The 12799-nt window shown below is 42.6% G+C and overlaps 1 protein-coding gene across 1 annotated transcript in view; it reads left to right on the forward strand.

Annotated features, from left to right (window-relative positions):
• The window catches only part of LOC134611761 (ceramide synthase 2-like), a 112318-nt gene that overhangs the window by 79974 nt on the left and 19545 nt on the right, over positions 1-12799 (forward strand). The window contains exon 6 of the mRNA XM_063455968.1: positions 12558-12608. Coding sequence (XP_063312038.1) covers positions 12558-12608 — 51 coding nt within the window. The remainder of the gene's footprint in view (positions 1-12557; positions 12609-12799) is intronic.

Consider the following 12799-nt stretch of genomic DNA (forward strand, 5'->3'; position numbering starts at 1 on the left):
TAGGGAAGACAGGTATATTCCAGCAGCGCAAAGGTCCCGCGATAGAGAAGGTAGGGACTTTGTAGGATTGGCTGACACGGTCATGGAGGACTATTGATACCGACCGGGCTCCATCCCCCTTGGTCGAGCGGAGCCTATGGTCGATGTATCAATAGGGGGAAAAAGGAGTGCGTTCATGATCGACACTGGTGCTGAACATTCAGTGGTGACTAATCTAGTTGCTCCTCCATCTGGGAGGACTATTACTGTGATAGGAGCAACTGGAAGAAGTGCTGAAAAACCGGTTCTTAAAAGTCGACTCTGTACATTGGGAGGCCACGTAGTAAAACACCAATTCCTTTATATGCCTGAATGTCCAGTCCAATTGCTGGGACGTGATATGCTATCAAAATTACAAGCGCAGATTACGCTCCTACCAAATGGAACAACATCCTTAAAGTTTAATGGACCTTCAGGTATTATGACTTTGTCCGTACCAAAGGAAGAAGAGTGGCGACTTTATACAGTGTTGACTAGCCAAAACCCTAGGAGTGATGAGACATTGTTTAACATACCAGGAGTTTGGGCAGAGAACAACCCACCAGGACTGGCCCGCAATATTCCACCTATAAAAATTGAACTGAAACTTGGGGTTTATCCAGTGAGCCTAAGACAATACCACATCCCACAGAAGGCTAAGAAGAACATCCAATCCTATCTGGATAAGTTCATACGGTATGGTATCCTAAAATTCTGTACTTCCCCCTGGAACACCCCATTGCTGCCTGTTCAAAAGCCCGGTACAGATGAGTATCGACCTGTACAGGACTTGAGAGCAGTCAATGATGCGGTTGTTAGTATACATCCAGTTGTACCCAATCCATATAACCTGCTTGCTTTAATTCCGGGCGGGGCTACTTACTTCACAGTCTTAGATCTCAAAGATGCCTTCTTTTGCCTCCGAATTGCCGCAGAAAGTCAATGTATTTTCGCTTTCCAATGGGAGAACGCTGTAACGGGCTCAAAACGCCAAATGACTTGGACAAGACTGCCCCAAGGGTTTAAAAATTCACCTACCCTATTTGGTTCAGCTCTAAGTCAAGATCTACTGGATTTCGAGTCTATCCCAGGAGAATGTGTATTGTTACAATATGTAGATGACTTGTTGATAGCAGCAGTTACAAAAGAAAAATGTCAGCAAGCAACGCACGATCTACTACATATTCTCTGGAAGGCAGGATACAAGGTGTCCAGGAAGAAGGCTCAGTTGTGTTTGCCAACTGTCAAGTAGGGCCAGAGAGAAAAGAAGCTGTCTGCCAAATACCAATACCCAAGAATAGAAGACAAGTGCGAGAATTCTTGGGGGCAGCAGGCTTCTGTAGGATATGGATTCCCAGCTATGCGATACTGGCAAAACCTCTGTACGCAGCCATCAAAGGTACAGAGCACGACCCCTTCTTATGGACCCAAGAACAGCAAACGGCATTTGAAGATGTGAAGAAGGCTTTGATGAGTGCCCCAGCATTAGGTCTACCTGATCACACACGACCATTCTACTTATATGTACACGAGCAAAGAAGAATGGCTGTGGGAGTATTGACACAGTACTTGGGATCATGGCAAAGACCTGTTGCCTACATGTCTAAGCAACTGGATGCAGTGGCCAGCGGACTTCCACCTTGTCTAAGAGCCGTAGCTGCAGCCGCCCTGCTAGTAGCTGAAGCCGATAAACTCACTCTGGGTCAAGAACTTTATGTACGAGTCCCACATGCAGTACAGACGTTGTTGGATTACAAAGGAAATCATTGGTTTAGTAACAGCCGTATGACCAAGTATCAAGCAATGTTGTGTGAAAACCCAAGAGTGCATTTAGAGACTGTAAACACCTTAAATCCAGCTACCCTTTTGCCACAACCTACTGAAAGTCAACATGACTGTTTGGAAGTAATGGATGAAGTATTTTCAAGTAGACCAGATCTTCGTGATTTTCCCATCCAGAACCCCGATGTTCAATATTATACCGACGGCAGTAGTTATGTGAGAGAAGGGATCCGCTATGCAGGATATGCAGTAACAACAATAGACAAGGTGATAGAAGCTCGGCCACTGGCGAAAGGAACATCAGCACAAAAGGCAGAATTAATAGCACTAACACGAGCGTTACAATTGGCTGAAGGTTTAAGAGTGAATATCTATACGGACTCTAAGTATGCGTTTTTAACCACTCATGCCCACGGAGCTTTGTATAAAGAAAGAGGACTACTGAATTCAGAAGGCAAAGAAATCAAATACGCAGCCGAAATCCTACAACTATTGGAAGCAGTGTGGGAGCCGAAAGAAGTCGGTATCATACATTGTCGAGCGCATCTGAGAGGAGATGGTGATGTAACCAAGGGAAATCGGATGGCAGATAGTGCAGCTAAGCGTGCTGCTGAATCAGGAAGACAGGAGTATGTGGGGCATATAGCTGCTCTTATACCAACTCCACTGTCCCAATGGACTCCAGTTTATACAGCTCAAGAAGAGGAGTGGTTAAAGACTGAACCGGGAAAGTATTTGGAGAACAAGTGGTATCAGCTAGAAGATGGAAGAATAGTTATACCAGCATCACTAGCGGTAGAAATTGTCCAAAATGATCACAACGGGACACATTCTGGGAGAGACAGTACTGAAGAATCTCTCAGGAAACATTTCTACATACCAAGATTGTCCAACTTGACTCAGGCCATTGTACGCAGATGTGTAACGTGTGCTAAGAATAATGCAAGACAAGGACCAGTAAAGCCACCAGGAGTCCAGTTTATGGGGGGACTCCCCATGTCCGATCTACAAATAGACTTTACAGTGATGCCTAAATCGGGTGGACATCGTTACCTGTTGGTAATTGTGTGCACCTATTCAGGCTGGGTAGAAGCATGTCCTACTCGTACAGAGAAAGCAGGAGAAGTTGTAAGATTCCTGCTACGAGAAATAATACCCCGATATGGACTACCCTGTTCTATAGGATCGGACAATGGTCCAGCTTTTGTTCACCAGTGCCTACAACAACTGACTCATATGCTTGGTATAAAGTGGAGGCTTCATACTGCATATAGACCCCAGAGTTCTGGTAAGGTAGAGAGAATGAATAGAACTATTAAGAACCAGTTGGCTAAAATGTGTCAGGAAACCCAACTTAAGTGGAACGTTCTCTTACCCATAGCTCTATTGCGAATCCGCAGTACCCCTACCAGAAGGATGGGCCTCTCTCCTTTTGAAATCATGTATGGGCGACCACCTCCCGTACTTGGTAACTTAAGGGGGGATTTGAGTCAGTTGGGAGAAGGAATTACCCGGCAGCAGGTTGTAGAGTTGGGTAAGACTATGGAGGAGGTACAGAAATGGGTACAAGATAGATTACCTGTGAATATTTATCCCCCTGTTCATAGTTATCATCCAGGAGACCAAGTGTGGATTAAAGAGTGGAATAATGTACCGTTAGGGCCCAAGTGGAGAGGTCCTTATGTTGTTCTTTTGTCTACCCCTACAGCGATAAAAGTAGCCGAAGTAACTCCGTGGATACATCACTCCAGGGTTAAACCAGCAGCAGTCGATTCTTGGCAAGTTACAGCAGATCCAGAGAATCCCTGCAAGATCCGGTTGAAACGCACTACTCAGTCGGAGTAACGAGGAATTATTGTGGATTACAAATTTTATTGTTACAGGTGTGAGTGAGAAGGCCATAATAAAGCCTGTCCGCTTACCAACACATAGTGTATAAGCCAGGAAAGTCTCGAAGGGACACCTGTGAAGACGAGCAGAACTCCATTCCCTGCAGCCCTCACATCCTGGAAGCTGAGGTTCCATCGCACGGACGAAGACTGAGGATGACGGCGAAAGATGTGCTTTTGATTGTGTTTATTTACATGTGTTTTTATATTCAGGAAGGTAGAGGTACCGACACTCCTAGCTGTGAGGCATGCATTAAGACTACGAGAACAGGTAACCATATTTCCCAAACCCTAATTTGGCATTCACAATACGAATGTAAAGGAGAGGTATCAAGATGTAGATACCTAAATATAGACTATAGTGTGTGCCATTTAGGAGTAGGAGAACCTAAGTGCTTCAGTCCAGAGTATCAACCTCGTACAATTTGGTTGACTCTCAGGAATGGAGATCCTCAGGGGACCCTAATTAATAAGACGGTGTTAGAATCCGTATATTCTTCGGGTGTTCTGCTATTTGATGCGTGTAAAGCGATATCAAGTGGTAGAAAGCCGTGGAATGTATGTGGGGATCTTATATGGGAGAGGACGTATGGGTCTAATGATAAATATATTTGTCCCAGTAGTAAAAATAAGTATGTAAGTCCTAGATGCCCAAATAAAGACTATAACTTTTGCCCATATTGGTCTTGTGTGGGGTGGGCGACTTGGGGACAGACAGTAGATAAAGACATGATAGTGACTAAGTTGCCGACTAGCCCTTATTGTAAGTCTATGGAATGCAACCCAGTCCATATACTTATTAATAACCCCGACAAGTTCCTAGATAAGTATGGAAATTTATTTGGGTTTCAGATATACGGGACGGGTTTAGATCCTGGGACATTATTGTTTATAGGAATAGAGACTGATACGGTATCCTCCCAGACTCATCAAGTATACCATTCCTTTTATGAAGAGATGAGTATAGATAATAAGATCCCCCATAACGCTAAAAACCTGTTCATTGACCTAGCTGAAAGTATTGCCGGTAGTCTTAATGTTACCAACTGCTATGTGTGTGGAGGTACTAACATGGGAGACCAATGGCCTTGGGAAGCAAAGGAGGTAATGTCCGGTTCTGAGGCAGTTGACCAACTAATATCTACACAAGCCGATTATCATTTGAGTGTTAGAGGTAAATCTGAGTGGAGATTAAAGACCTCCATCATAGGTTATGTTTGCATAGCAAGGAAAGGAATAATGTATAATACTTCTGTAGGAGAATTAACTTGTCTAGGGCAAAAAGCTTATGATGATGATACTAAAAATACAACTTGGTGGTCGGCTTCAAATGTCTCAGAACCATCTAACCCGTTTGCTAGATATGCCAGTTTAAAGGATGTGTGGTTTGATTTATCCATCACATCTACCTGGAGAGCCCCAGCAAATTTGTACTGGATCTGTGGTAAGAAAGCCTATTCGGAGTTGCCACAGGACTGGGAAGGGGCATGTGTGTTGGGTATGCTCAAACCATCCTTCTTCTTGTTACCGATTGAAACAGGTGAGACTTTAGGTGTTAAAGTGTATGATGTGAATCATAGGAAGAAAAGGGGACCCCTAGAGATAGGCACCTGGGAAGATAATGAATGGCCTCCCCAGCGTATTATAGATTACTATGGGCCAGCCACGTGGGCAGAAGATGGTACCTTTGGTTATAGAACCCCTATTTATATGCTCAACCGCATTATAAGATTACAGGCGGTGGTTGAGATTATCACTAATGAAACATCACAAGCGCTCAATCTCCTAGTGAAACATAATACCAGGATGAGGACAGCAGTATACCAGAATAGATTAGCCTTGGATTACCTTTTGGCAGTAGAGGGAGGTGTATGTGGGAAGTTTAACCTAAGCAATTGCTGTCTTCAAATAGATGACGAAGGGCAAGCAATAGCTGAGCTTACTAGCCATATGGTTAAACTAGCGCATGTGCCTACTCAGGTATGGAAAGGGTACAATCCAAGTAGTTGGTTTGGTAGCTGGTATGAGTGGTTTGGAGGGCTTAAGGCAGTGGTAGGTGGAGTCCTACTGATTTTACTGTTGTGTCTACTCCTACCGTGTCTTATACCCTTAGTAGTTAGGTCTGTGCAAAGCCTGATAGGAAGTATAGCAGAGAGGAAGGCTGCTGCACAGATAATGGCGATATATAAGTATAAGGCTCTAGATCAAGGAGAACCAATGCAGGAAGATGAGTGTTAAAAGATTCACATCATAAGATAAGTCTGGTCTGGTTCAAGGTAACTTGCGGTGTAAGCAAAACTAAGGTTATGTGATGCCTCAAGTAATTGTAAAATATCAAGAGGCATCAAAGGGGGGAATGTGGTGGAATCTCGGTAAAAATAAATTTAGTAGGCCGAGATTACCACGTGGCATGTGTACGTGCATATGCTGACGTATCGATCAGTTGGTTGCACGAGGCAAGATACGATCAGTAGTGTACGGAGCATGTGCAAGAATACAGGATATAGTATTCCCCTCCTCCATTGTGCTGGACAGGCCATGCGGTCAAGCAGGAAGTTAATTCTTATTTGTATTGATTGGTCAAGAGAATGTGCGGGTGGAGCTTAATATGGGAGGAGTTATGTGCCTATATAAGGAGCCTGCACTATTGTCCGGGGCTCAGAATTTGCTGTATTTTGGTGACGCTAGTCCCTCTGAGTCCCGATCGGTGATCCAATAAAGAATCTCTTCCTTCCTGAAGAAACCTGTGTCCATCTCTCTGTGCTTGGCTTCCGTCAGTTTCTCCGGTATCAAGATTAGAATGTGGATAACGTTGTTTTATTGTGTAAATATGTTCTGGGTAAAACCTGTAGCTGGGATTTTCTGTTCTTTGTCATGAGAATTCTTTCCTGACTTACTTGCGCTTTCAGATTCCTTAGTCTGCTGCACCTGTGAGTTTTTTTCAGTGGTATAATGAACGTATTGTGTCATTGCCTCATCGGTATACATTACATAAATGCATCCTGTATGCAAGGCCTAAGGGAAATTTTTTCATAATTAAACCTCCCAGCCAGATTTTCTTAACATTAGTATTGTTCACTAACAATACCAAAAAAGGTTCAGTATTCAGTTGAATGGTGGATGTTCGGTATACAAAGATTTCTTTTCGAGTGTTATAAATCTGCAAGTCATACTAAGCAGTGCCAAAATGCACATTTAAAAACCTTCTTTTTTTTTTTTAAATAAAATATTAAAGCGGAAAAGTTTGTATGTAAACATACTTCTGTATACTGAAAGTATCAGTTTTCATCAATATGAGATGAATCTGCATGCCTGTTATGGTATAGGGCACTATTTATACATTGTGCTGGTAGACATGTTGGGACATACCGTTATATAGATGTTTGGGGGGTGGGTGGAACTAACATTTTAACAACATGATCCCTCCCCCCCACATGTCTAACAGCTGTCAGCATAGAAATCTATGAAGATGTCATAGCCCTCTGTGTGGATAGATGATTGACAGGGGAGAGCAGGAGAATCCTCCTAAAGGCCAAGTGATTAAAAACATATGTTCTATTATCAACCTCAAGCTGATGAACAAAAGACAAATCAACTATTTTAGAAAGATTACATAAAAATGCAGCCAACAGGGGGCGGACCGCCAAGCAGAGCAGACGCATGGCACTATACCTCCTGCTATTCTCAGGCAATTTGGTCCCAAAAACGCAACTTCTGGAGCTGAGTCACGACAGGCAACTGCACTAAGAAGTGCCAGTACTGGAGAACAATCAGCGACCTGATTCTGGGCCTCTTGTGGGGAGAACACGGAACTCTAAGATCGAGGCCTAGTCAAGCCTATCCAGGTGGTGAGTAGGGTGAACGGCCGCCGCCCTGCTATCCTGCCTGGCTGCAACATGGGGGTCCCCTAACTCAGTGGGGGGATGGCCCTGCTTCCCCCCCCTTTGGGCCGGTGGGAGTCATCCCGGCCTACCCTGGGGCTCTTACCCGAGCGGAGACTTCCCATCAGAGACATCACCTAAGATGGCAGCTGGGCCTGACCGGTGCGCTATGGAGGAAGAGGCCCCTCCTCGGGGCCCTTGGCGCTCACTGCGGGCTACTCAGGGAGGAATCATTTGAGCAACCTACCTAACCTGAGACCCGACCTGGAGTGCTCCAATCGACACCAAGGACCTTGAGCGGAGACCAGCTGACTGACAAAGCGGCTCCACAGCTTCATTATTCGCACATGGAGCTGAGACACACAGAACTGTGACCTGCCAGTGATGGGAGGTGGCTGCTCTCTGCACAGGGACTGGGGCTGCCTACTCTCTGTCTCCTGAACAACATTCAGGATCACGTCCACCTCTCATCAGGGAGGGCAGTCTCTGTCCGGGGACCCAGGGTTCTTTAACCACGGTGGCATAAATTTTCCTTTTTGTTTTTCAATCAACACTAACCATGCCATCTTGCCTAACAAACCTGTCTCTCTCACTCAATCTATATTAACTATGATTTCAGTTTTAGCCTGCACTTCCATCTCTCCAGCCTGGTAATTTAGCTAATATGTCTAAACAGATTTACAATTAACATACTCAGGCAAATATAACTGTACTGCATGTATACAATCTGTTAGCTCTTGACGCGCAATGCTAATAATATGCTCAGATAGTGCAGTGATGTGACCTTATGTACCAAGCAAGTCTCAGCTATGTCCAGCTAGCATGTTAATCCCCATAGGCTGCATGATTGACCAGTTTACTGGATTACTAAATATCGAGACAAGAAGATCTTTGGTGCAACCATGATTCCATGCTTAACCTCCAACATGTTTCCCATCCTGAATATAAAAAACAAACTGTGCTGTGTATTTTAATGCCATACCTATGTTAATGTATGTTTCTGTACCTGCTTGCACCAGCTATCGTGGCAGTGCAGACATGATTGTTCACGCTAAGCACAAATAAAATAAAGAATTTAAAAAAAATGCAGCCAACAGAAAAAAGGCAACATCCACAGTGTTCAGAAAGGGTAACTGGGTAAAACAACATAATTGGTGCGATAATATTATTTCATGGACTCAAAACCCCAAACATGAGTTTACCAAAGTTTTGGTAAGCCAGATAAAATGTAGTATAAATCAGAAGGCGGAAAAAGTAAATAAAGAATAAATTAGTCTGTTTAATAAAAATAATTAAATTCATTGAAACAATCAATACGAATGGCACTCACCGACAAAAAGTACAATACTGTTTACAAAATGCACCTACGCCCCAAAGGCCCCCTTTGTTCAGTCCACCTATTCTTTGCCGAAATAGCCGAGATACCGACCAATGTGGCAAAATTGTGATGCTGGTCTCAGTTGCAGACCCTTCTCTCAGGCTGAAGATTCTTTGGAAAAGGTTACTTTATCTACCTGTTTAATAATGACATTGTCATTATCCCTAAGTGATTTTAGGGCAGTTTGTTCCCTTCTCGATAGATTGTCACTGGGGAAAGAATAGAAGTGTTTGCTGTCTATGCCGTCTATCTCACTTTTAACCGCCTCAAGGAAAAGGTCAATATTCCTAAAGGACGCAAGGTTTGGAGTAAAACGGCTTTTAGGTAGGTCCTACCTACCCAGGTTTTTATTGGTGTTGGTATTTTCTTTTCCTCTACTTACACACATTTTTTTTGGTGTAACTGGTATTTGTATACTATTATTATTATATATATTTTTTTGAATAAAGGTTATTTTCCACCCTATTTGTGTGATACTTTATTTTGGGAGGTATTTGTAGTGGGTCGGACTCTCCACTTGTTTTATATAGGTGGATTCTCTACCCCACTCCTTCTGTCTTTTTGCTGTTAATTACCTGGGGTTAAGCCCCTTATACCTCCTGCAACCTTTTTTAGGGCAGTGGTGGTGGTTTTTCCCCACCACCTACCCCTTCTCTTCTATCTCTTCTCTAGAAATAAAACCACCGTTTGATAAAGAATTAAAAGGAAACTCACCACATTCAATAAAAGTTAAAAACCCCTATACGCTAAACTGTGAAGCACCCGGCAATAAAACCATCAAAACAACTAAGGTGATAATGGTGGCTAGAAATACTGCCATTTCTATAGAACTTGATATTTTCAAAAGTGTAAGAAATCTGCAAACAGATAAAAAAAAGTACAACAAAATAGTGCATTACATAAAAAATCAGCACTGCACTCAGCCTATACAGAGTAACACTCACAAGCCATGTGGTTTATAATCTCATTTGTTTATGTATAATGAAAATGTCCTGCCTATGTTTAAAGCAACACTATAGTCACCTTAATTACTTTAGCTAAATAAAGCAGTTTTAGTGTATAGATCATTCCCCTGCAATTTCACTGCTCAATTCACTGTCATTTAGGAGTTAAATCACTTTGTTTCTGTTTATGCACCCTAGCCACACCTCCCCTGGCTATGATTGACAGAGCCTGCATGAAATAAAACTGGTTTCACTTTCAAACATATGTAATTTACCTTAAATAATTGTATCTCAATCTCTAAATTGAACTTTAATCACATACAGGAGGCTTTTGCAGGGTCTAGCAAGCTATTAACATAGCAGTGGATAAGAAAATCTTAATTAAACAGAACTTGCAATAAAGAAAGCCTAAATAGGGCTCTCTTTACAGGAAGTGTTTATGGAAGGCTGTGCAAGTCACACGCAGGGAGGTGTGACTAGGGTTCATAAACAAAGGGATTTAACTCCTAAATGGCAGAGGATTGAGCAGTGAGGCTGCAGGGGCATGTTCTATACACCAAAACTGCTTCATTAAGCTAAAGTTGTTCAGGTGACTATAGTGTCCCTTTAATACTTGTGCAACGATTTACCGTAGGTTTGTTTTCTGTGTTTTTGTGTCACTGGAAAGTTACATTGAAATTGACATTCACTAAGTGGTGGATATTTACATCAATGTCAATAGGTAAAGGGTTCCGTCCGAAGAGGGGAGCACACGATAAACCAAATAAACTGCTGCTCTATTTGGTATTCACTAAATGGCGACTCAGTTTTACAGTTTCTAAAAAGTCATTTTACTTCCGGAATGCCATGCAAGGTGAGATCTTATCTTAAGATCTTACTAGACAAGCACCAGCAATGCGATGCCGCCTAACCCCCCACGGCACTGAAAGGGAAAGTAAAAAAAAAATGAGATTGTCCTCTGTGGATCTCTCCATTAAAATAAATAGTAATAAAAAAGTGGGTTCCCTGCTCTCAGTTTGCAAAATCATTTTTTAGACACTTCCACTTTCCAGCGTGTTCCTGGACATACAACGTAGATTGTCCGTGTTTCGTGCTAATATGGTGCGGACTGGTGGTGTGACATTCAGTTCAATGATGATGTTCACTTCCTAACACATGCTGCATCTTGCCACCTGCCATCGAGATATCATTACAGCAGCCATGCTTTGAACAGCGGCAAAGGATAAAAGGATCCCCGAACATCCAACATAGATAACAGATGATGTCATTTTCCTCATTTAACATTAAACAGACTTACAGTCTAATAAAGTAAAAATATGATTTATTAAATGATCCCCTATTTTCAAGACACTATAAAGATAATGCAGAAAAAAAAAATATGAAAAATTGATTGAAAGAAGTGAAAAACAAAGACGTTATTCACCTTTTAAAATAGACCTGTATTTTTATTTATTTTTTGGTTTTCCATTCCTTATGCCCCCTGTATTTTAATGATTATACTCCCCTCCTTGCCATTTGACTTTATTAATATTTAGCTTGTCTTCCTTGTGCCGGATCTCAATATCCGTGAGAAGCCATTTTGTTCTCCTCTGTACATAATCGTGCTGATGGGTTGTGGGTAAATTTGATTGGCAACTGAAACAGAACCTTGCTTTAAGCTCCGCCCATTGTCATGTTTTGTCAACCTGATTGCTATACATAAGGAAAAGTAGTCCCTACTTTCATTTATGTATATTATGGTCCACAGGTATCCCCCCGATGATCCCAAGATCCAGTGTGATCTGTGATATAGTCCCAATTCGTTTACTGCCGGCCCCACGACAGATCTCCATCTCTATCTTTGTGCCATTCGGGCCCGGATGTGATAGAGGCCACTGCCTTTTCGTACTGCTGCAGTCCATGGGCTCACAGCATTTTTCGGGTCCCATGGTACAGCGTGTTCCAGGCGTGCTTTCAAAAGCACTTGAACGTTCCGTTCAAGCAATGCAGGACATTGTAGGTATCTCTATAGGGATCTGAGGAGCACGTGGCGCCCACCAGCACTCAGGTGCCCATTGCTTCTTCAGAAGTTATGCCATGCGCCCTCAGCCTTATAAGGGATCCTCCAGTCAGTAGCCCGGGATCACCCCCACCAGTTCAAAGGGGAGGGGGAATGGGGCACCAATCAGCAGCACAGGGCAGAAGAGGAGATAGGCCGCTTCTTGGACTCTGAACACTACCAAGCAGTTCTCAGTTCTCCGGTGGTGTGGGCACCCGAGGACATCAAAACATGCTCTGGGATCACCTTAGTCGATTCAGGAGCACCACAGGGGCAGCTAGAGTCATTGATGGGAGTACAATCTACTAGAATAATGTATGTGCCTGAGCTTATACAGGATGCAAATATCTACTGGCCTTGGAACATCTTCCAACAGAGGACCAAAACCATCAGCATATTCATAGGTGTCGATTGTACTAAGGTTTGAGTAGAATTAGCATAGTGGGGTTAAAAAAGTACTTCATTTATTTGTAATCTAATATGACCAATTGATTACATCTTGTAAGACTTTCACACAGAATATTTTGTTTAGCTTAGTACGTGTATAAGGAAATTGTAACTTAACAAATTAATGTATACTCTCTGTGACTAATAATTATTCTATAATACCTGTAATGCTTGTTTTAGAAACCTTGGCTCTGGAACCAGCGGGAATTCTGGGCAAATTACCCACATCAGGTGAGTAATGAGGGAAATAACTGATGCTGACAGAAAGAAAGTACATTGATAGAAAAAAATACTGAAATAATTAAGGCAGTGCAAACTAGTGGGAACTATAAGCTGAGGTTGGGTATGCATCTGTTGCTCCTTCATCCAGAATTGTTGTCCAGATCCATTGAAGACCTTTAGTTTAGAGACATTAGAAACTC

This window comes from Pelobates fuscus, chromosome 5 (assembly GCF_036172605.1).
Source record: "Pelobates fuscus isolate aPelFus1 chromosome 5, aPelFus1.pri, whole genome shotgun sequence".
Lineage (NCBI taxonomy): Eukaryota > Metazoa > Chordata > Amphibia > Anura > Pelobatidae > Pelobates > Pelobates fuscus.